At 41.8% G+C, this 25,402-nt stretch overlaps 1 protein-coding gene across 1 annotated transcript in view; it reads right to left on the reverse strand.

The window, feature by feature from the left end:
* The window catches only part of FHOD3 (formin homology 2 domain containing 3), a gene marked incomplete at its 5' end in the record, with an annotated part of 177,867 nt that overhangs the window by 94,396 nt on the left and 58,069 nt on the right, over nucleotides 1-25,402 (reverse strand). The window contains 3 exons of the mRNA XM_079943029.1: nucleotides 14,051-14,265; nucleotides 19,994-20,044; nucleotides 24,089-24,326. Of these exons, the coding sequence (XP_079799155.1) occupies nucleotides 14,051-14,265; nucleotides 19,994-20,044; nucleotides 24,089-24,326 (504 nt within the window). The remainder of the gene's footprint in view (nucleotides 1-14,050; nucleotides 14,266-19,993; nucleotides 20,045-24,088; nucleotides 24,327-25,402) is intronic.

The following is a 25,402-nucleotide window of genomic DNA, read 5'->3' on the forward strand; positions in this document are numbered from 1 at the left end:
GAGATTATAGTTGAAAACTTCCCTAACAGGAGAAAGGAAATAGCCACCCAAGTCCAGGAAGCGAAACGAGTCCCATACAGGATAAACCCAAGGAGAAACACACCAAGACACATAGTAATCAAATTGGCAAAAATTAAAGACGAAGAAAACTTACTGAAAGCAGTAAGGGAAAAATGACAAATAACATACAAGAGAACTCCCATAAGGTTAACAGCTGATTTCTCAGCAGAAACTCTACAAGCCAGAAGGGAGTGGCATGATATACTTAAAGTGATGAAAGGGAAGAACCTAAAACCAAGATTACTCTATCCGGCAAGGATCTCATTCACATTCGACGGAGAAATCAAAAGCTTTACAGACAAGCAAAAGTGAAGAGAATTCAGCACCACCAAACCAGCTCCACAACAAATGCTAAAGGAAATTCTCTAAGTGGGAAACACAAGAGAAGGAAAAGACATACACAGAAAGTGGGCTCAAGAATGCAGGATAGAAGGGAGATTCGGAAGATGGCGGAAGAGTAAGACGCGATCACCTTCCTCCCCACAGATACATCAGAAATACATCTACACGTGGAACAACCCTAAAGAACACCTACTGAACGCTGGCAGAAGACCTCAGACCTCCCAAAAGGCAAGAAACTCCCCATGTACCTGGGTAGGGCAAAAGAAAAAAGAAAAAACAGAGACAAAAGAATAGGGACGGGACCTGCAGCAGTGGGAGGGAGCCGTGAAGGAGGAAAGGTTTCCACACACTAGGAGCCTCTTCGCGGGAGGAGACTGCGGGTGGCGGAGGGGGGAAGCTTCGGAGCCGTGGAGGAGAACACAGCAACAGGGGTGCAGAGGGCAAAGTGGAGAGATTCCCGCACAGAGGATCAGTGCCGACCGGCACTCACCAGCCCAAGAGGCTTGTCTGCTCACCCGCCGGGGTGGGCGGGGCTGGGAGCTGAGGCTCGGGCTTCAGTGGGAGCGCGGGGAGAGGACTGGGGTTGGCAGCATGAACACAGCCTGCAGGGGGTTAGTGCACCATGGCTAGCCAGGAGGGAGTCCAGGGAAAAGTCTGGACCTGCTGAAGAGGCAACAGACTTTTTCTTCCCTCTTTGTTTCCTGGTGCGCGAGGACGAGGGATTAAGGGCGCTGCTTAAAGGAGCTCCAGAGATGGGTGCAAGCCGCAGCTAAAAGCGCGGACCCCAGAGAAAGGCATAAGATGCTAAGGCTGCTGCTGCCGCCACCAAGAAGCCTGTGTGTGACCACAGGTCACTATCCACACCTCCCTTCCAGGGAGCCTGTGCAGCCCGCCACTGCCAGGGTCCCGGGATCCAGGGACAACTTCCCTGGGAGAATGCGTGGCGCGCCTCAGGCTGGTGCAACGTCCTGCTGGCCTCTGCCGCCGCAGGCTCGCCCCTCATCGTGCCCCTCCCTCCCCCCCGGCCTGAGTGAGCCAGAGCCCCCGAAGCAGCTGCTCCTTTAACCCCGTCCTGTCTGAGCGAAGAACAGACACCCTCTGGCAACCTACACACAGAGGCGGGGCCAAATCCAAAGCTGAGCCCTGGGAGCTGTGAGAACAAAGAAGAGAAAGGGAAATCTCTCCCAGCAGCCTCAGAAGCAGCGGATTAAATCTCTACAATCAACTTGATGTATCCTGCATCTGTGGAATACATGAATAGACAACAAAAAATCTGAAATTGAGGAGGTGGACTTTGAGAGCAAGATTTTTATTTTTTTTTTCCCTTTTCCTCTTTTTGTGAGTGTGTATGTGTATGCTTCTGTGTGAGATTTTGTCTGTATACTTTTGCTTTCACCATTTGTCCTAGGGTTCTATCCGTCCGTTTTTTGTTTGTTTTTACTTTTTAAAAATTTTTTTCTTAATAATTATTTTTTATTTTAATAACTTTATTTTATCTTACTTTATTTTATTTTATTTTATCCTCCTTCTTTCTTTCTACATTTTCTCCCTTTTATTTATTTATTTCTCCCTTTTATTCTGAGCCATGTGGATGAAAGGCTCTTGGTGCTGCAGCCAGGAGTCAGTGCTGTGCCTCTGAGGTGGGAGAGGACAACTTCAGGACACTGGTCCACAAGAGACCTCCCAGCTCCACGTAATATCAAACGGCGAAAATCTCCCAGAGATCTCCATCTCAACACCAACACCCAGCTTCACTCAACGACCAGCAAACTGCAGTGCTGGACACCCTATGCCAAACAACTAGCAAGACAGGAACACAGCCCCATCCATTAGCAGAGAGGCTGCCTAAAATCATAATAAGGCCACAGACACCCCAAAACACACCACCAGACGTGGACCTGCCCACCAGAAAGACAAGATCCAACCTCATCCACCAGAACACAGGCACTAGTCCCCTCCACCAGGAAGCCTACACAACCCACAAGCCACTGGGGACAGACACCAAAAACCATGGGAACTACAAACCTGCAGCGTGCAAAAAGGAGACCTCAAACACAGTAAGATAAGCAAAATGAGAACACAGAAAAACACACAGCAGAGGAAGGAGCAAGATAAAAACCCACCAGACCTAAAAAAGGAAGAGGAAATAGGCAGTCTACCTGAAAAAGAATTCAGAATAATGATAGTAAAGATGATCCAAAATCTTGGAAACAGAATAGACAAAATGCAAGAAACATTTAACAAGGGCCTAGAAGAAAAGGGAAAAAAAAGGATCCAAACTGGAAAAGAAGAAGTAAAGCTGTCACTGTTTGCAGATGACATGATACTGTACATAGAGAATCCTAAAGATGCTACCAGAAAACTACTAGAGTTAACCAATGAATTTGGTAAAGTAGCAGGATACAAAACTAATACACAGAAATCTCTGGCATTCCTACCACTAATGATGAAAAATCTGAAAGTGAAATCAAGGAAACACTCACATTTACTAATGCAACAAAAAGAATAAAATATCTAGGAATAAATCTACCTAAGGAGACAAAAGACCTGTATGCAGAAAATTATAAGACACCGATGAAAGAAATTAAAGACGATACAAATAGATGGAGAGATACGCCATGTTCTTGGATTAGAAGAATCAACATTGTGAAAATGACTCTACTACACAAAGCAATCTACAGATTCAATGCAATCCCTATCAAACTACCATTGGCATTTTTCACAGAACTAGAACAAAAAATTTCTCAATTTGTATGGAAACATAAAAGACCCCAAATAGCCAAAGCAATCTTGAGAATGAAAAACGGAGCTGGAGGAATCAGACTCCCTGACTTCAGACTATACTACAAAGCTACAGTAATCAAGACACTATGGTACTGGCACAAAAACAGAAAGATAGATCAATGGAACAGGATAGAAAGCCCAAAGATAAACCCACACACATATGGTCACCTTATCGTTGATAAATGAGGCAGGAATGTACAATGGAGAAAGGACAGCCTCTTCAATAAGTGGTGATGGCGCAGTGGTTGAGAGTCCACCTGCCCATACAGGAGACATGGGTTCATGCCTCAGTTTGGGAAGATCACATGTCACAGAGCGGCTGGACCCGTGAGCCATGGCCACTGAGCCTGCGCATCCAGAGCCTGTGCTCCCCAACGGGAGAGGCCACAACAGTGAGAGGCCCGCGTACTGCAAAAAAAAAAAAAAAGTGGTGCTGGGAAAACTGGACAGGTACATGTAAAAGTATGAGATTAGAACACTCCCTAACACTATACACAAAACTAAGCTCAGAATGGATTAAAGACCTAAATGTAAGGCTATAAACTATCAAACTCTTAGAGGAAAACATAGGCAGAACACTCTATTACATAAATCACAGCAAGATCCTTTTTGACCCACCTCCTAGAGAAATGGAAATAAAAACAAAAATAAACAAATGGGACCTAATGAAACTTCAAAGCTTTTGCACAGCCAAGGAAACCATAAACAAGACCAAAAGACAATCCTCAGAATGGGAGAAAATATTTGCAAATGAAGCAACTGACCAAGGATTAATCTCCAAAATTTACAAGCAGCTCATGCAGCTCAATAACAAAAAAACAAACAACCTAATCCAAAAATGGGCAGACGACCTAAATGGACATTTCTCCAAAGAAGATATACAGATTGCCAACAAACACATGAAAGAATGCTCAACATCATTAATCATTAGAGAAATGCAAATCAAAACTACAATGAGATATCATCTCATACCAGTCAGAATGGCCATAATCAAAAAATCTAGAAACAATAAATGCTGGAGAGGGTGTGGAGAAAAGGGAACACTCTTGCACTGCTGGTTGGAATGTGAATTGGTACAGCCACTATGGAGAACAGTATGGAGGTTCCTTAAAAAACTAAAAACAGAACTACCATATGACCCAGCAATCCCACTACTGGGCATATACCGTGAGAAATCCATAATTCAAAAAGAGTCATGTACCAAAATGTTGACTGCAGCTCTATTTACAATAGCCAGGAGATGGAAACAACCTAAGTGTCCATCGACAGATGAATGGATAAAGAAGATGTGGCACGTATATACAATGGAATATTACTCAGCCATAAAAAGAAACGAAATTGAGTTATTTGTAGTGAGGTGGATGGACCTAGAGTCTGTCATACAGAGTGAAGTAAGTCAGAAAGAGAAAAACAAATACCGTATGCTAACACATACATATGCAATCTAAGAAAGAAAATGTCATGAAGAACCTAGGGGTAAGACAGGAATAAAGACACAGACCTACTAGAGAATGGACTTAAGAATATGGGGAGGGGGAAGGGTAAGCTGTGACAAAGTGAGAGAGTGGCATGGACATATATACACTACCAAATGTAAAATAGATAGCCAGTGGGAAGCAGCCGCATAGCACAGGGAGATCAGCTCAGTGCTTTGTGACCATGTAGAGGGGTGGGACAGGGAGGGTGGGAGGGAGGGAGATGCAAGAGAGAAGAGATATGGGAACATATGTATAGGTATAACTGATTCACTTTGTTATAAAGCAGAAACTAACACACCATTGTAAAGCAATTATACTCCAATAAAGAGGTTTAAAAAAAAGATAAGGACCTACAAAAACAAATGCAAAATAATTAAGAAAATGGTCACAGGAACATACATATAAATAATTACCTTAAACGTGAATAGATTAAATGCTCTAACCAAAAGACACAGGCTCACTAAATGGATACATAAACAAGACCCATATATATGCTGTCTACAAGAGACCCAATTCACACCTAGGGACACATACAGACTGAAAGTGAGGGGATGGAAAAAGATATTCCATGCAAATGGAAATCAAAAGAAAGCTGGAGTAGCAATACTCATAGCAGATAAAATAGACTTTAAAGTAAAGAATGTTACAAGAGACAAAGAAGGACACTACATAATGATCAAGGGATCAATCCAAGAAGAAGATATAACAATTATGAATATATATGCACCCAAAATAGTAGCACCTCAATACATAAGGCAACCGCTAACAGCTATAAAAGAGGAAATTGACGGTAACACAATAATAGTGGGAGACTTTAACACCTCACTTACCCCAATGGACAGATCATCCAAAATAAAACTAAATAAGGAAACAGAAGCTTTAAATGACACAGTAGACCAGATAGATTTAATTGATATTTATAGGATATTCCATCCAAAAACTGCAGATTATACTTTCTTCTCACGTGCACATGGAACATTCTCCAGGATAGGTCACATCTTGGGTCACAAATCAAGCCTCAGTAAATTTAAGAAAATTAATATCCTATCAAGCATCTTTTATGCCCACAATGCTATGAGATTAGAAATGAATTAAAGGGAAAAAAATGTAAAAAACACAAACACATGGAGGTTAAACACTACATGACTAAATAACCAAGAGGTCACTGAAGAAATCAAAGAGGAAATCAAAAAACACCTAGAGACAATGAAAACATGACAATCCAAAACCTACGTGATGCAGCAAAAGCAGTTCTAAGAGGGTAGTTTATAGCTATATAAGCCTACCTCAAGAAACAAGAAAAATCCCAAATAAACAATCTAACCTTATACCTAAAGGAACTAGAGAAAGAACAAACAAAACCCAAAGCAGCAGAAGGAAAGAAATCACAAAGATCAGAGCAGAAATAAATGAAATAGAAACAAAGAAAACAATAGCAAAGATCAATAAAACTAAAAGCTGGTTCTTTGAGAAGATAAACAAAATTGATAAACTATTAGCAAGACATCAAGAAAAAGAGGGAGGGCTTCCCTGGTGGCGCAGTGGTTGAGAGTCCGCCTGCCGATGCAGGGGACACGGGTTCATGCCCCGGTCCGGGAAGATCCCACATGCCACGGAGCGGCTAGTCCCGTGAGCCATGGCCGCTGAGCCTGCACGTCCGGAGTCTGTGCTCCACAACCGGAGAGGCCACAAGAGTGACAGGCCCACATACCGCAAAAAAAAAAAAAAAAAAAAGCAGAGGACTCAAATCAATAAAATTAGAAATGAAAAAAGAGGAGTTATAACAGACACCACAGAAATACAAAGTATTCTAAGAGACTACTACCAGCAACCCTATGCCAATAAAATGGACAACCTGGAAGAAATGGACAAATTCTTAGAAAGGTATAACCTTCCAAGACTGAACCAGAAAGAAATAGAAAATATGAACAGACCAATCACAAGTAATGAAATTGAAACTGTTATTAAAAATCTTCCAACAAACAAAAGTCCAGGACCAGATGGCTTCACAGGTGAATTCTATCAAACATTTAGAGAAGAGCTAATACCCATCCTTCTCAAACTCTTCCAAAAAGTTGCGGAGGAAGGAACACTCCCAAACTCATTCTATGAGGCCACCATCACCCTGATACCAAAACCAGACAAAGATACTACAAAAAAAGAAAATTACAGACCAATATACTCATGAATATAGATGCAAAAATCCTCAACAAAATACTAGCAAACAGAATCCAACAACACATTAAAAGGATCATATACACCATGATCAAGTGGGATTTATCTCAGGGATGCAAGGATTCTTCAATATATGCAAATCAATCAATGTGATACACCATACTAACAAATTAAAGAAGAAAAACCATATGATCACCTTAATAGATGCAGAAAAATTTTGACGAATTTCAACACCCATTTATGATAATAACTCTCCATATAGTGGGCATAGAGGGAACCCTACCTCAACATAATAAAGGCCATATATGACAAACCCACGGCAAACATCATTCTCAATGCTGAAAAACTGAAAGCATTTCCTCTAAGATCAGGAACAAGACAAGGATGTCCACTCTCACCACTATTATTCAACATAGTTTTGGAAGTCCTACCCACAGCAATCAGAGAAGAAAAAGAAATAAAGGGAATACAAATTGGAAAAGAAGAAAGAAAACTGTCACTGTTTGCAGATGACATGACACTATACATAGAGAGTCTTTAAGATGCCACCAGAAAACTACTAGAGCTAATCAATGAATCTGGTAAAGCTGCAGGATACAAAATTAACGCATAGAAATCTCTTGCATTCCTATACACTAGTGATGAAAAATCTGAAAGAGAAATTAAGGAAACACTTCCATTTATCATTGCAACAAAATGAATAAAATACCTAGGAATAAACCTTCCAAGGAGACAAAAGACCTGTATGCAGAAAACTATAAGACATGGATGAAAGAAATTAAAGATGATACCAACAGATGGAGACATATACCATGTTCTTGGATTGGAAGAATCAATATTGTGACAATGACTCTACTACCCAAAGCAATCTACAGATTCAATGCAATCCCTATCAAATTTCCAATGGCATTTTTTTACAGAACTAGAACCAGAAATCTTAAAATTTGTATGGAGACACAAAAGACCCTGAAGAGCCAAAGCAGTCTTGAGAGAAAAAAACGGAGCTAGAGGAATCAGACTCCCTAACTTCAGACTATATGACAAAGCTACAATAATCAAGACAGTATGGTACTGGCATAAAAACAGAAACATACATCAATGGAACAAGATAGAAAGTCCAGAGGTAAACCCACGCACCTTTGGTCAACTAATCTATGACAAAGGAGTCGAGGATATACAATGGAGAAAAGACAGTCTCTTCAATAAGTAGTGCTGGGAAAACTGGACAGCTACATGTAAAAGAATGAAATTAGAACACTCCCTAACACCATACACAAAAATAAACTCAAAATGGATTAGAGACCTAAATGTAAGACCGGACACTATACAACTCTTAGAGGAAAAACACAGGTAGAACACTCTTCGACATAAATCACAGCAAGATCTTTTTTGATCCACTTCCTAGAACAATGGAAATAAAAAAACAAACAAAAAAAAAAAACAAATGGGACCTAATGAAACTTTAAAGCTTTTGCACAGCAAAGGAAACCATAAACAAGATGAAAAGACAATTCTTAGAATAGGAGAAAATATTTGCAAATGAATCAACGGACAAAGGATTAATCTTCAAAATATATAAACAGCTCATGAAGCTCAATATTAAAAAGACAAAAAACCCAATCCAAAAATGGGCAGAAGACCTACATAGACATTTCTCCAAAGAAGACATACAGATGGCCAAGAAGCACATGAAAAGCTGCTCAACGTCACTAAGTATTAAAGAAACGCAAATCAAAACTACAGTGAGGTGTCACCTCACACTGGTTAGAATGGGCTTCATCAGAAAATCTACAAACAACAAATGCTGGAGAGGGTGTGGAGAAAAGGGAACCCTCTTGCACTATTGGTGGGAATGTAAACTGATACTGCCACTATGGAGAACAGTATGGAGGTTCCTTAAAAAACTAAAAATAGAATTACCATATGACCCAGCAATCCCACTACTGGGCATATATCCAGAGAAAACCACAATTCAAAAAGACACATGCAACCCAGTGTTCGTTACAGGACTATTTACAATACCCAGGTCATGGAAGCAACCCTAATGCCCAACGACAGATGAATGGATAAAGAAGATGTGGTACATATATAAAATGGAATATTACTCAGCCTTAAAAAGGAACAAAATTGGGTCATTTGTTGAGACGTGGATGGATATAGAGACTGTCATACAGAGTGAAGTAAGTCAGAAAGAGAAAAACAAATATCGTATATTAACGCATATATGTGGAACCTAGAAAAATGGTACAGATGAACTAGTCTGCAGGGCAGAAATTGAGACACAGATGTAGAGAACAAATGTATGGACACCAAGGCGGGGGAAAGCGGCGGGGGTTGGGGGTGGTGGTGTGATGAACTGGGCGATTGGGATTGACATGTATACACTGATGTGTATAAAATTGATGACTAATAAGACCCTGCTGTATTAAAAAAATATAAAATAAAATTAAAAAAAAACTTGCCCAATGCCATTCTGTTCCTTATCTTTACTTAGGTATACTTCAGGTAAGATTTATACTTTGCTTTAAAAAAACTCAAGACTATTTAATGTTTTAAAATTTGGTACAAGAGAACACACTGTAGGCAACTGTCGTTCTCTATAGCAGGAAAAAAGGGAAAGTTTTTGCCTTTTTCCATTTCTTAGAGACAGAGAAATGGCAAGCAGAAAAACCCAATGATTCGTGAAGGCTCTCAAAAAAGTTCCACAGCAGGTTTTGCAGGCAGGGCCTTGGCCTTGGGTTGAGTTCCTAAGAGATTCTGTCTCACTGACCAAATGGCATTAAGTAGCAGCAGTCAGGTGAGTTATGGGGAGCTGGGGCGGCCCTGAGTCATAGAACCACAAGGAATCTAGTTTCCTGCCAATTCATGAAATACTAGACTGGAGGTGTCCAAAAGCTTTATGCAAGGGGACCAGCACGCATTAGGCTGATGATTGACAATATTCCATCGCTACCGTGCCCTTTGGAAATAGGATGCTAGACGTTTCCGATTTCTGCCATGTGGACTGGGTAACCTAGGAGAGTGTCTCTATACCTGAAGGAAACTGAAAACATGTTACACAATGAAGGTGACAAGGATGCTCAGTCAATGACTGGTAACAATGACAACAGCCGTGATGATAAATGAAAATGATGAAAAATGATTATTCATTTAAATAAACTGATAACTATATGTCTGTATTTTATTTCCAGGTGTGAAGATCAGGAAGCTAGAGGAACTATCATATTTTCCAGTACTTTAAACGTTTGGATCTGTGAGAGAAAATATTAGTATACCATGTCCGTAATATCTGTAAGTGCCTCCTGCTGAGTGCTGGTGAAGAGGCCATGGCCATATTTTATATCTTCAGGGCCAAACAATGAGATATTTGGAAATATCTAGGAATTGATTACAGGTAGAAAAAAAAAATCACTGTCGAACATATTTATCCTTGACATAAAATTAATAGAGTATGGTAAAAATTTTAAATGCATCTCTAACATTATTTCTGTGTGCAAAATAGAGAGTACTGAGCTAAAAGTAAGAAAAATAATCTAGCCATGATGTATGCTTTCATGGCTGTATCAGTGAGTGAAAGCACCTCATAAACTCTTGGCAGCAGCTTTCTTTTACTGGGAAATGGGCATTTCTCTCCATTTGGCCTCAAGAGGGACTCAGGTATGCAAGCCAGGGAACCTGGAAAGAACACAGTTCTAGCTTCCACAGAAGGCAGTTCAACCTTGGAACACCCTGCAGGGACCATCTTCAACCTGGTTTTGAGATGACTGGTTTTCTCCACTTTGTTTCCACAATATAGGTTACCTAGATCTGACACCCACTGGCACGATAGGTTACCTTGCTGTATTGACATCACTGTGGGTCCAGAGATTATCATTATCTTTAATCCTCAAGAGTCACATCGAAGAACTCTAGCCCAATAAGAACACTGTGCCTTTTTCTCTAACTAGTGAGAATAACTTGTTTCCAGAGTCATCTATAAGTTTCTTAAAATAATAGGAAGTAAACTTATTATAGAAATTCTGATGGATACCACCAGGCTCAGTGAAAATAAGGAAAGGGTAATTAAAGCAATGGATGAAGAGTGAGGCCCTTCCATGTTTACCTAAAATGGGGGCTAACTGTCTCGGTTAATTAGAGCACAGTGAAAATGAGAAGACATGTATATGTTTGTTCATCACTTGGGCCTGATAGTTTCACACAAAGGAAAAATATTCAGACCCTCACCACCAAGCTTAGGCACCAGTGGGACAAACGCCTGCTGTGAACCACAAGAGGGCCAGGTGAAAAATAATTCAAGCACACGCTGACTTGATGGTGGGAGCAGTGGCATAATTTACACAAATGTTACAGCTGGGAAGGTTCTGGGCTGAAAGATCTCGCTAGATGGCACATAACGCTACAGGTATTTGACCATTAGCCCTCCCCTCTTTGTAAATATATTTTGTAAGAGAAAAGGTAAAGAAAGCTTTAATGTTTCCATATCTTCTGCTATCAAAAGTTCTCCAGAATCCAAGTAAGCACTCACCAAGTGACCTTTAACCCTGAGGTATATCTAATTCAGGAACAAATACCTGCTTTCCCTTTTTTTTTTTTTTTAACAGATGTAATTCTGAAATGTAGATCACAATTTTTACAGACACTGGGGAGAGGGCCAGCAAGGGGATGGCGTGGCATTCAGGGGAGCACCACCACGAATGTCACGGCACCGTGATGCCCTGATAAACGGCTTGGTTGGAAGTCAAAGCAGTGGTTTTACTCTCAGCATGGCATCAACAAGATCTGAAGCACATCTTCCATCTATTTGAGCCTCAGTAAAACACGGATAATAGCATTTCCCCTACTTACTGAGATGCACCACAAGGTATTAAATAGCAGCATTTGGAAGGAAGGCACTGAGCACTACAAAAATGTGAGATGAATTATGAGCATACGAGTCCACAAGGATAAAGAGTGAAAAAGCGAGTCAACCCCCGGCACGTTTGGACCACGTGCCAGGTGTTTGGTGCAGGACAAACATCTGGATGTGTGATTATATTTTGTATTCTTCCTTCAGCTGTTAGAATATTCTAAATATTAGGGATCAGCAAAAAATTACTTTGAGCTTTGAAAATGGGACCTGGTGAAAAGTTTAGACTATTAATTGGGAGCTGGCAGAATGCTTTCAAGAATGATAACAAACCAGGCTGAGAAAAACCTTTCTGTCATATATACAGAAAGGCTTCTGTCGTAAGGGCAAAGGCTCCAAATCAGGAGGAAGCTTCAGCAGTTCTCTTTGCCAGCATCCTCTTATAGCATTTCTTCTTCTACCCTTAGAATTTCCAGTTGTATAATTCAGTTATGTATTAGGACAAGGTGTTAGAACACTTTGCGGGTTCCAACTGATTTGGATGATAATGAGTTAACATACAATGGGCAGCACTTCTAGATTCTACAAGAGTCACTGCTTCCCCCCTCCCCCCAAGGAAAAAGCAAACGTCAATGCTACTTTATTAATTTTTAATTATGTCTAAATTGAAGGCCAGTATTCCTTTTCCTGATGCAGATACCACTTATGGTGTGATTTCAGTCAAAACATTTTCTTAGTCTCTATTAATCCCTTCTCTGTAAAGGAAAATGACATTTGCTATTTATCTCTCTGAAAGCATACTGAAATAACTTTATTTTCCCCAAATGCATATTATGTATACACAAAATAAGTATTTTCTACGTTCTTACTGAAGTTTAAAATATTGTCTTTTTAATGGGATAGGATGGCCTCAAGTTTGACTATAACTGTACAAAATGCTCGAGGAACTGTCTTTTTGCCACAAACATCAAGCAGATTAAAAATCTTGAGGACAAACAATATTTACAGATACTGACAATTCCTTCTCAGCTTGGGGCCATTCTGTACTTCACAGTTTGGACAAAACCATTCTGTAAAGTGCTGCAGATACAACTCTTAGAGTTAAAAGTCCCAAGATTAAGTCCTGAGCCACAGCTTTGCAGGGGAATATTTTTTATATTGCCTCTGGAAATACCACAATTTAGATAGAGCAGTGATATCAGACAAAGTTGAAAAGCACACTGCTGTTACAGAGCAGTCTGTTTTCCTGATTCTCAGAGCCTTAATATTTTAAGACTGACATTACTCATTAGGACTGAGCCATCTGCCCGCGACAATCTTCCATGGCTCAGGGACCAGGAGTGACTGGATGTGATGGGAAGCTGGGGTGTAACCAGCCTGCTCAAGCAGATTGAGCCCTGAGGCTCAGCGAGCCAGCAAAGAATTGGACAGACAAGATTATTCCATTACATCCAGTTCTGCTGAGGTCATGGAGTCCTGCCTTGTTTAAATTAGACTTTACGCCATATTTAGTCAACCCTCATAGAGTTAAAAGTTTAGTGTCTCTGTTGTCTTCAGTTGGCTAAGTCTACATCAGGCTGCAAGCCATAACACTCAATTAAACCAAACAGTTCTGGCTGCAGAGCTAGTCAACACGCAGTGTTAGGTGCCTGTAGCCGAGAACCATCCTCCCTGATAATGTGAAAGAAAACGGACCCACAATTCACAGAGCCATCAGGAAAACTGCTGATGCTCTAAGGCTGCAGTGTACAGTATCATCGTTTTTCTCCAGATAAGCTAAGACAAGAGGGACTTTCTCCAGGGAGAGCCTGTCTGACTGCACACAGGCATCTACACCCGCCCCACACCATGTGCCAATCATCTTTACTATAGTCTATTTTTTTCTTCTTCGATATTTAACTTCTATTTTCACGAGGTCCACGTTTCTTTGCTCACTTTGATTAATTTTATCCTCCATCAGTTTAACTTAAACCAGACCAATAATTCTTACCGGAGAAACATTTAAGAGGGGTCACTTTATCGGGCAGATCCAATAGATAAGTAACATGCAAATTACAGAGTAATAAATTAATCCTAACTTATTACCCTGTGAATTAGGATTGAATGTCAAAGTAAGTCTTATTTTTGGCATTCTCCCTTTTCAGTGATCACACACTGCAATCTTCACAATAAATAATTTTGCTTTAGTAAGTGGCTCTGCAGACCCCTGGTTATTAGGGACAGCTCAGGTCACAGTCACCCCCGAAGCCTCCCATCAGTTGCCTCTCAGTATGAGTTTGCATGTAGGAATGGTTACTGCTGCCCAGAAGAAGCCTGTCTGATGTTAATTAACTCATCAGTTCCCCTCTACTCTCCCTGCACTCACCTTGGGGATGCTGAGCTGTTCCTGGGGAGGAAGATGATACCGTGAGAGCCTCTTGCGAGTCTAGAGATGAAGGGCAATGGCTCAGGCGGGTGGGTGAGGCAGGGGCTGCCGGTGAGGTCAGGTCCAAGGAGAGGTCAGCTCTGCCCCGGCTCACACTTCGGCTTCTCAGTTCCTTCTCATGCGCCTCAGCTGCCAACTGCTCCAAGTATTTGTATCTGAAAGTTAAATTCCAAAGGGTTTCCGTAAAAAGAAAGAGGAGCCCGTGGCTGATGCTTGTTTATGGATGAAACACCTGCAGAGTGAGCTGGTTTCCTGATGCACAGAGTACAGTGCAGGGCTGGCTGGAGGGCCCGTCTGCCAAAAACACCCAGCAAAGCCAAGATGCTAATGATTAAAAATCCTGCATCATTCATAACCAAACAAACAGGGGGAAGTGGCAACATCACAGTCTCCAGATACTAGATCCCTGCTGCAGAATCCTATTTTGCTCTTTTAGGAAACATTTGTACCAGCAAGCAAAACAGCATTAATGACCATCAAAAAGCCCCAGCAGTGACAGCTGAAAACCACACTCCCTCAGAGCTCGCAGCTGTGAAATGCGAGGGTGCCTTGGTGCGGCAGAGAGGAACAATGCCCCAAAATACCAAAAGGTTGTTGGACGAAGCCCTCTCTGGATTTCTGAACCTGCTTCAATGCTAACAGCAATGTGGCTGGAATTCACTTTGTTCTCTCGGTGTCGACCATGGAAAGTTTTTTATATTCTAAAATATTTCTGAGTAGGACTCAGACATCCAATAGCTTGGACCTGACGTCACATATAGTTTATTCATCAAAGTCAGTTTAAAAGAACAAAGATACATCTGTTTTGCATTTCAGGCAGGCAGAACCCAGTAACTGTTTATTAAGACCAGCTACCAATCATCTTCCTCATAGTGTGCTTTATAGATCAGACCAAAATAACTTTGAAATATGTGCCTCTTCCAGATGTCTGCTAATTTTACCCACCATTATTTGTTCAGGAATAAATTTATGAACTCAGCTGTAGCAGGTTTCTGACTATCGTACCCTCCATGAAACTTTGAGACAGCTTATTCCAGACCCTCCCTCACATCCATCCAGGTTCACTGCTTCAGTTTCTTCCAATGGGCAGGCCCCCACCCCCAGACACTGCACACCGCACTTTTACTTCAGCCTGATAAGAAAGGCAGAGCGCACAAGTAAAACCTTTCAGAAGGATGCATTTAAAAAGCACGTGTTTCTTCGTCCATCCTTCAGGGGGCGTGGCCCCCCACATCTGTAGTCATCACCCCTTCTCTCTGCCAGTCCCAAGGCAGTCAGTCTGCCCTTCAGGACAGGCTTGCACACGCGTCTCCCTCCGGGAGGCCTGCCTTGACCACCACAGCTGGAAGTGATCCTGGCCTTGCCTCTGAACTCATGTCGGATATGTAGTCCATTCAACTCAGATGGCATTTTACATTTACTGCCCGGCATGTGTAGTCGTCTTTTCACGTGTGCAGGTCTGTTTTCAACAAACAGATAATAGGATTTTTGAGACCAGGAAGGTTACCATCCTTTGCCCTTTCCTTCGGCACTGTGCATTCGTTGGCCGACGGGAAGCAGGCGACGTGTGCATTGAGGGACCTGCCAAGCAGTAGCCTACCTGTACGTCTCCCTGCAGCCCAGGGCACCAGGGGGCAGAGCCAGCTGACTGCACTTTCCTGGGGAGTGAGTGTACTTTCATGGTGAATCTCTGATAAAAGACGTGGGACGGATCTGCATTTACAAACGTCTGCGTCACCCTTACCGGGTGAAGCTAGACCCAGAAAGAAAGCTTTAGAAACTCTGGACTTTCCTTGCCAACAATGTCACCTCTCGAACAGCGCGAGAGGGGCCAAAAGGAAGATATTTCTGAACTTGAATCAGACCAGCAAGGAAAAACCACCTGGCTGTGGAAGTGACAGGAAACGTGGAAGAAAGTGTTCTTGAGGGCAAGAGTCAGAGCCCATATTTTAAAAAGTCTGGGGGCAAACGGAAGGCCAGGAATGCTACGAGCCCAGGAGGAGTTCCTGAGCACAGGTGTCCCCACATGGAGTCCAAGCCGTCTGCGACAGGATGGGGGACAGGAAGGAACAAAGTGCAAACCAAGGGGCCTGCACATGTCCAGGAGATCGGAATCCTGGAGGAGGGAAACAGTGCCCTAACAAAATCAGAAGGGTCCAGGGAGAGAGGTAAGAAAGCCTCACACAAAAGACTTCAGGCCAGGAGGACAACCGATCACTAACCTCCATTCAGCTGGCCTGGCCCTGGACCTGGCCTCTCCATTCCCCTCCCTGTGGGCAGCCAAGCTAGCAGGTATGTACTGGCAGCCAAAGGGTTCACCCCATTTTCCGGGGGACCCCAGGGGTGGCTCATCCAGGTTCTGGGTGGACATGACTCGAAGACTACTCCTGTGCACCCCTCGGCTCACAGATGTCATCCCTGAGGATCCTTTAGACAGGGGGAGAGTCAGGGGTTGAAGCTGAATCATTCCGAGGATGTTTACATGGTAAACAAAAATGGCAGGGGAAGGGGCACGGGGCCTTACTAAATGGGTAGAAATTTTCAGTTCTACAGATAAAGAGTTCTGGAGGCTGGTTGCACAAATACGTGAATGTATTTAACACTACTGAATTATACACTTAAAAATGGTTAAAATAACAAATTTTATGTTATGTGTATTTTTCCACAATTAAAACCTTTAAAAAATGGAAGGGGTGGGGAGGCCCAGGTGTCAAGAACCACTAAATCTTTCAGTGTTCCCCCGAGATGGGCCAGAGTGGGGAGGGTAAACGGGCGTGCACGGGGAAAGCCAGGCTACCCGGCATGGAGAGCTATCTCCCACAGAACCTGGGGAGGAAGCTGGACCTATATCCCGACCTTCCCTTAGACAGTGACTCTAAGTGGTACTTGATCTAGGAGCCCGCCAGCCCATCTGATGACTGTCACATCTCTGGCTGCCTAGCAACACCACCCCCAACCCACAGACTCTGATGTAGCCTCCCAGGTACAAAGCACTGGGTTTTCTATCCACAGACCACAGCCCCCCAAAAAAGACTTTTTCACCTTTGCTACCCTTGTTGAAACAGTCTCATTGGCCTGCCTGTCCATGTCTTTGTCTTTTCGTTATTTATTAAATGTTCTGTTGCGTGCCTGTCATGTGCTAAAAACTGCAGTAGGCACTAGAGATTTAATAATACATAAGAAAAACCCCACCTTCTTGGCACTCATAGTTCAGGCGGAGGTACAGAAACAGACTTTGGTATGAGCTCAATACCCAACAGGGTTGCAGGTGGCAGGGCTGGTACTGCCATCAAGGGCACATACGATCATCTCTTTTCGCAGGGTCCAATAGAAACCCTGCTTGACTTTCAACTATACCGACTTACTAATGACTCTTCCTGCCACCCAACTACTCGGAAATTCTACCTTACATTAAATCAAAACCTGGCTCCCTCTAAGTTCTACTGTGTCCACAGACCGTGCTCAGAACCCTCTCTTACTGCTTCATGATCACTTTCAGGCATAATTTCCCAAATCCTTGCCCAGTCCCAACTTCCTCCCTTGCACTCTGTCCTCAGAACCTGTTTCCCATAAGGTACCTCCTCTCCATGTCCCGCTGTCTCCCTCAGACTACTCTCCACCCTGACCCCCACCCCACTCCAATAGTTCCCAGCCTGCATCTCATTCCTTACCACATCTAAAAAAGGATTATTCATGAATGTCAAGTCAATCAATATCAGAGAGATCCTCTCTTATAATACTTTAAAAAAATTAGAAATGAACCTAACAGAAACTTACTCTGGGTTTGCACCATTACCAATAAAACACTGCCTGAAATTATGGAATGAGATGACATGAATTGAAATTTTAAAATTACAAAATTCATTACCCCTCAAAATAGCAAAATGACATTTATCTTGTTACACTCGATGATATGAACCTCAAAAACCCTCTGCTGTGCCTCTTGCTGTCTTTTTGAGTCTTTGCATTAGGCGACAGAGTCATGGGACCAAACAAATATGAAGAGTTATAGAGTCCTCTTCCATGTCTCTTTCCACCTCTGATCTCCATTAGTTTCCCCATCCATTTCCAAATTCCATTACACTTGGAAATCTTATCTTTTCCTGGCTTAACAGGAATTCCCAACTGCTTTCCAACAAGGGATGAAAGTATATCTCCCTCACTTCCATCTTTACCAGGTAATTCAAGCACCCAACTAACCAGGAAAAGTGGCTGGTCCAAATCAAAGGAAAATGCTTGGCTGCTTCCCCAAACCTCTGGGGAAACAGGGGTGGGCTGTAAGGAAGGAGTCCCCCGTGGAGCCATGAAGAGCCCACTCCTGCACCAGCTAAGAACGCCCAGGCAGATGGGTGGTGTGGGGCTGAGGTCGGAGAGCAGAACAACAAGGGAGAGAAGAGGAGTGGAAGACTCCTCTGCATAAATTTTCCAGGTATAAGTGATGCTCCACTTTGGGGGAAAGAGCAGTAAATAATACTCGGAAAGAGGTAGTAGCCCTAAGTGATTTGGGAAAAATTTGAGGTCAGTCTGAATCAATTCAGACCTTGACACAGCACCTGGTCATCTCTCCAGGAGCTTTGAGGACTTGCCTGTGCAGACATAACATGACATTCAAGTTGTCCAAAAGTTCAAAAAAGTGCAGAATCTGGTGGGGAATCTAAAAAATAAAATTTGATTTCTTAAACCTGGGTATATACGTCATGTCCCCCAATGTCAAAAACAGGTACTAATTAGACACAAAAAAGTCTCTTTGTTTCTTTGCCAGCAACTTTCACTCTAAACTTGCTGTGGCCACAACTGATTACCAGGACGGCAACAATCTAACAGAATGCCGGAATTAAAGCAATGCCATGGTTTTGTTTATGAGGCTGACGTAAGCATCTAATTTTTAAATTGAACACAGGCAGTATCCACTCTTCCCTGCCTCAGACTGTCCTGATCTATTTAGCTGATGGTGTCTAAAAAAAATTAGCACAATTCCACTTTTTATTGGCATAATTCAGAGACTGTTAGGTTCCTGACTGGCTCTGGCATGAACTCAGCCTTTCAGCTCTCCATGCAGTAACCCCATCTGGTGGTGGAGGGAATAACTGCAGGCTGTACAGTGCTAGGGGGTAAACTTGCCTTTTGCTGGTCTACTTCCAAAAACAATTTCCTGTGCTTATCTAAGTTTACCAGACACTGAATACATTAACTTGGCCTGGTTTAATGGGATTCAAAGTATGTTGCTATTGAAATGAACATTGAAATGGTTTACAGCTTAAATATTTTAAAGCTGTTGGTTCTTTTGCTCATTTATCCGATACATCCTTCTTAAGTGCCTGCTATGTGCAAGCCCTGTGGCGGGCACTGGGACACCAAGGAAAATCAGGTATGGTTCCTGCCATCCAGGAACTGAGTGCGGTTCAGTAGGAAGACAGGCAAATGATCAGGCATCTCCATGGAGAGGCTCAGGAGGGTGTGGCACCCCAGTCAGTGCATGGCATAGTGTGTGTGCTCAAATATTTGTTGAAGAAATGCTGAACAAGTGACTTGGAAACACACAGGAGGGACACCTAACCCAGGCTCAGCAGTGGTGGTGCAAAGCATTTAAAATATATACCATATGCCAATATGCCAAATGAATATGCTTATTTGGTGAACAGTTTTGGAGGAACAGACACATATCTCACACCATGAGGGCACTAAATAATAAATCTGTACTTTCTTGGAAAATTGAGATAACCAGGACACTCTATTCTGCAAAATGCCAGGTACCCAAGGTCTTAGGTGTCTTAGGTGAAGCTGTTATATTTTAATTAACACAGTCTCCTCTGCATGCCTGGTTGAGTGCAAAGTCACGTGCCATTTGGTTACAATGGGAAAGAAACAAATACAAATACAAACCTTTCTTCTCTTGCTTGTCTTTGCTCTTCTCTTTTGTCTAAATATTCTCGGCTAATGGAAATATGCAGAAGAAATGAAATGGGAAAGGAAAAGAACAGAATTAGATGCTCATAAAATTGCCAAGAAATCATTAACAGAGTATATAATGAAAGCCCACTATCGTATCAGAAATGGAAAGTGGTTGTCATTGAATTTTTAAAAAATAAATATAAAGGCTATACTTTAGAAGTACTAAATATAATGAGTTTTCGATAAGATCATAGGGATGAAAACATGGGATTACTGGATTCACTCAGAGACTTTGCTAATTACTCTTCAGAAAGAAGACTAAGTATACGAGGGGAGGGGAGATAAAAATACTTTTAAAAGTTAAAACAATTCATAAATAAAATATGGCAATGACAAGCAAGCAACAGCTTTCAGAAGTGATTAACACATAATCAAGCTCTGGTAACTCCCCAACATTCATCTCAAGAATTAAATCTGAGTGGGCCCAAGTGTCTTGGCCATTTTGTGTTGCACTCTACAGTTTGCACGTTCCTTCCAGGGCCCAGGATTCTTTCTCCGCATCCCTCACATTCTCGGTTTCTAAGCAGGGATCACTGGAAGCTCTTGCTTTGTGCATTCCCTCTTGTCTTTATCCACAAGATGTCCAAATTTGTCTAATTTTAATGTTTGTTTTTCTGTTCCTACTGGAGAGGTTCCAACTTGAATCTAAGTTTAAGACTGTGTGGTCAGTCACTTCTCAGTTAACCATTTGTTTTCCTGGAGAATTCTGACATCACAGTTTTCTACCTCACAAGGTAGCTTAAGTGCTCCACCCCTCTGTGCACTGATAACTGGATATAAAGGGGCACTAAGTCAGAGCAACTAAAGCAGGTTAGGAGAGGGAGAAAAAGCAACAAAGACACAAATTTGTTATCATTTATAAACATCCATTCTCATCACTTACCACTAGAAATAATATTTCCCATAACCCAGGAAACTTAAGATCATATTTGACAAAAATAACAACAGATAAGAATGCTTTGCAAAGAAAAAAGCACAAGGATCATGAGTAACTTAAATCAATGAAGTGGCTGATAAAGGATCAGCCATTTGGGTAATCCCAGGGACTACTCTATAAAGCTTTTCCTATTTCCTTCTTTGAATTTCTTTTCATTCACATCCTCAGATTTTCAGAATGGAACTGAAGTCATCATAATAAATAGTTCTCTGCAGTCTTTACTGATGATCAGCATTCCTTTCTGGACAAGGATTATTTTGCCAGGGTCTCTCTATGCTCTTAAATGACGAGTGAGATCCTTTTATGACCAAGAGGAAATAGTGAATAGCTATGAACGTGATCTCTGAAGACAGGTTGCCCGGGTCTAATTCTCACTCTGCCAACATGTGTGCTGAATATATATTACAATGCACTCTTGTCCTATTCTTCTGGGACTTCAAAGATATAAATACTAGATGTATTGTTTCACAGGTCCATGAGGCACTGTTCATTTTTTTCAATATTTTGTTTTGTCTTTCAGATTGGAGAATTTCTGTTGTTTTAACATCAAATTCACTGACTCTTTCTTCTCTCATTTCTATTCTGCTGTTGAAACCATTCAATGAATTTTTTATTTTGGTTATTGTATTTTTCAGTTCTACAAGTATTTCCATTTGGTTCTTCTTTATATCTTCTATTTCTCTGCAGAGACTTTTCATTTGTTTCCAGAGTATTTGTCTTTATATCTTATAACATGTTTATAATAACTGCTTTAAAGTCTTTGTCTGATAATGACAATATCTATGTCCATTTGTGGTTAGCACATTTTGATTCTCTTTTCCTTTAAGAGTTTTCCTGTTTTTCTATGACAAGTTGTTTTGGATTGCATTCTGTACATTTTAGGTATTTTGTAATGAGACTCTGGACATTATTTAAATTCTATGAAGAATCTTGATTGTTTTCTTTTAGCAGGCAATCAACTAAGTCAAGCTCAGCCGGCAAGTTCTGACTGCCTTCTGATATCGGTTCCAATGTTAGCTCAGTGTTCAAATATTTTTAGTGCTATTCACATCAGGCCCTTATATGCACCACCCAGTGGCCAGTCTGGGACCTGAGTGTGTTCCACTCAGTACTTAGTTCTTAAAGCCTGTGGTATGCTGTTTAGGTCCTGAGCCACATGTGCACAAAACTAGAGAGGATCTCAGGATTGGTCTCTTGATGTCTCTCCTCTTTGTGGCTTTCCCATCATTTTCTGGATTCCCTGGGTCTCCCTTCCTGGTCCTCTAGCCAGAAAGCTTGGGCTTTATTTTCCCTGCTCTGCTGCAGACTTTCAGTAATTCTATCTGCATATAGGGCAATGAAGCAGGATGACACAGAGGAAAAAAAGTGCTCTTGCAGTCATGCTCTTCTGATCACAGGAAGGGTTCCCTCCCTCAGAGTTTTAGGCGCCTGCCTGGACACTGCTGCCATCACTGTGCTTCTGTAACAATATAGCTTGGAGGCTGGGGTAGGAGAGAAGAAAAAAATAAGAAAAAACAGGAGACTTCTCAACTCTCTGACCCTCAGGAATTCCTTTTGCAGCTCCCCGGTCCAGAAAAAGAGGGCTTCTTTTACAGCTCTTTCAGTTCACACTTGGTATGTGATTCTGAGTTTTGGAGTGCTGTTGAGTACATGCCATGTGATACTGGAGGGAAAAAATGGTAAACTCTCACTGGTTTGGTGGAGCTTTGAATGCTAGTCTCCATCCCCAATTCACCTGCTCCCTTTCACAGTTCAGAGTTCTCAGAGCTCCATGCTTTAAATCTGTCCATGATTTATGGTTGCACTGAATGATGTGGTAGAAGAGACAGGAGGAAGTGTGCTGATTCCATCTTTCCCAGAACTGGTACCCTGTTTTAAGAGGTTTTCAATCAAAATCTTTAGATGTGTCAGCTAATCTCTGAATTTTCCATGTGTTTCAGTCAGATTCTCTGCTGCTATTTGGTGGTGAAATATGTGAATCTCTCAGAAGGCACTGAATCAGGAAGCATTTAACCTGTTCCAGTGGTTTTACAAATCGGTCTTTCCAAAAGTGACAACTTCCAGAGCTACCTCATGAGAAATGGTGCATACAGGTCTGGTCTTTCCATATATCATTTGGTAGAAATCTGACAGCTCAAGGTATATACCACACAATTATGGTATGAGACGGATGTTGGTTTACTTCACGCAGCCCATTAGCCCCATCTTACAAAAGTCGGGATTAATGTTTCACCCACAGACTTGGGATACTTCTTTTCATATAGTAGTGAGTTACGGTCAAGGCAAGCTCACAACTCTGCTCATGTTTTGGTCATTTCTACAATTATACGTACTCTTCCTGGCTGCTGGAAAAAAAAACATTATTGAACTTGTAAATCCTCATTGACAATGCTTTACAGTCTTTGTAGATTTCACTGGGAGTAATCGATCGGAATACTTTTCCCAAAAAAGTGAACTGAGGAAAAAGGAAGTGGAGATGGGAGAGAAATAAAAAAAAGAAAGAGTGTGGAAGCTATGGGAGAGGTGAATGGGAAGATGAAGGAGGGGGAAGGAAGGAGATGGGGAAGGCAAGAGGGAAGTAGGGGAAAGATAAAGGGGACAAAAGAATAGTAGAAGGTATGAAATGTGTAAGGAAAGTGTCTGGCGTTTTATAAAGCACTGCCCAGCTTGAACCCAGGCAAAGGGAGTGTTAGAAGGTTGACCGGGAAGATGGGGGCAACGGGGACAGCTGATCTGGCTGAAGGAGAAAAGGAGTGACGCTGGACTCAGCGGGGCAGACAGGCCAAGACATGGAAGCTGGAGTGGGCCACACCAAAGAACACATCCTTGGAGCTGGACAGAGACCAAAGCGATCAGGGGGACAATGGGCTGGGAGTAATCAGCACAATGTCTCTTTCTCCCCCACAGAAGGAAAAATTATTGCTTAAAAAATATGAAATATTGCTACAGGGAGTAAGAAACAAACCAGAAAGTGGGAAAAGCATCTTCTTTTAGGCGTCCAATAAAATAAGTATTAACCATATGCAATGGTGAAGGCATGTGATTTAATTTTCAGCTCATTCTTTAAAAAATCTTAAAATCTGTCTTACCTGAATTTGTTTCTTTCCTCCCGTTCTATTCTCTGCAACCTTTCTTCTCTCTCCTGTCGCCGCCTCTCTCTCTCTGCCGCCAAGGACTCTTGGTGCTGCCTAAAGGATGACGTGAGAAGACCACTCAGTGATGACCTAAAGATACAATGAGTTAATGTTTGATTGGCTTGTCCAGTGATTAAAAGTACTAATGCAGGAATCAGTGAGTCCTTGGTTAGAACTGAGGGTCTGCTAGTACCTAGGTAATACATGGGGAAAATTAATGAGTGTCTCAGGTCTTCTGTTTCAAGATCTTCATCTGTAAATGGAGGTAAATAACCTGCTTCATGTGCTCAGAGGACAGAAATGTGATAATGCATATAAAATACTAAGCAACATGCTTGGCATACAAGCAGTCATCAATAATCAGTGCTATTATTATCAATAAGTATTCTAGGAATATACTTAAAATATATATACATTATTCTCTACACACACACACACATTTTAAAACTGGTCTATGATAAGACTTTGATGAGCTGGAATCAACATTCAATCTAAAACTTTTCTATTTTACATGTACTAAAAATATTTTGCTATACACCAGTTTCTCAATATACCTCCAAAAATAGTTATGTCATCTTAAAACAAGATGTTGGGATGACAGATAAGGAGAAAAAGACAGCAATGGTCTGAAATCTGAATGCAATTAAGGAAGTTTCATTCCATGTCAAGAAGCATCCATGAACATGCAGCTTATTCAGGGGACGGCACTTGACTCTGGTAATACCACACAAACAATCTGGACCGTTCACTGAAGATGCTGTGTCGGGGAAGGTCAGCTGTGTGACGGCCTCAGTGAAGAATCACAGGAAATGTTAAGTCAGGAGAATGGGTAGAAGGCAAAATTAGATAACTACATGGAAAATAAAGAAGAGGGTTAGCTGGTAAGAAGAGTCTGTTGGACCCCTGGGGAATAATAAACATAATCTGTTACAGACAATTGGCCCTTCATTTATTGAGGGGGAAAAAAAAACTTCTAAACTAAGACACAAATATTTCTAATATATAGCTTGGGTAATAGCCTACTTGAATTTGATGAAAATATACCTGTCTGGTGGGGAACACAAGGTCCTCCCAGGAGAAAGATGTGACTCTTGCATCACATACATTCTGCCGTAAGTCACACAGCTGCTCTCCCTAGAAAAGGTGAGTCACCTCTGGATATCAATCAGAAGTGGGAGGAGAAGTAGAGGGAAGAAACCACTATCCCCAGTAGCTACAGGGAGGGAGTAACCAAATCCTATGTAAGCAGCTTTTGGCAGGAAAGAGCTC

The sequence above is a fragment of the Stenella coeruleoalba genome (assembly GCF_951394435.1).
Source record: "Stenella coeruleoalba genome assembly, chromosome: 14".
Classification (NCBI taxonomy): Eukaryota; Metazoa; Chordata; class Mammalia; order Artiodactyla; family Delphinidae; genus Stenella; species Stenella coeruleoalba.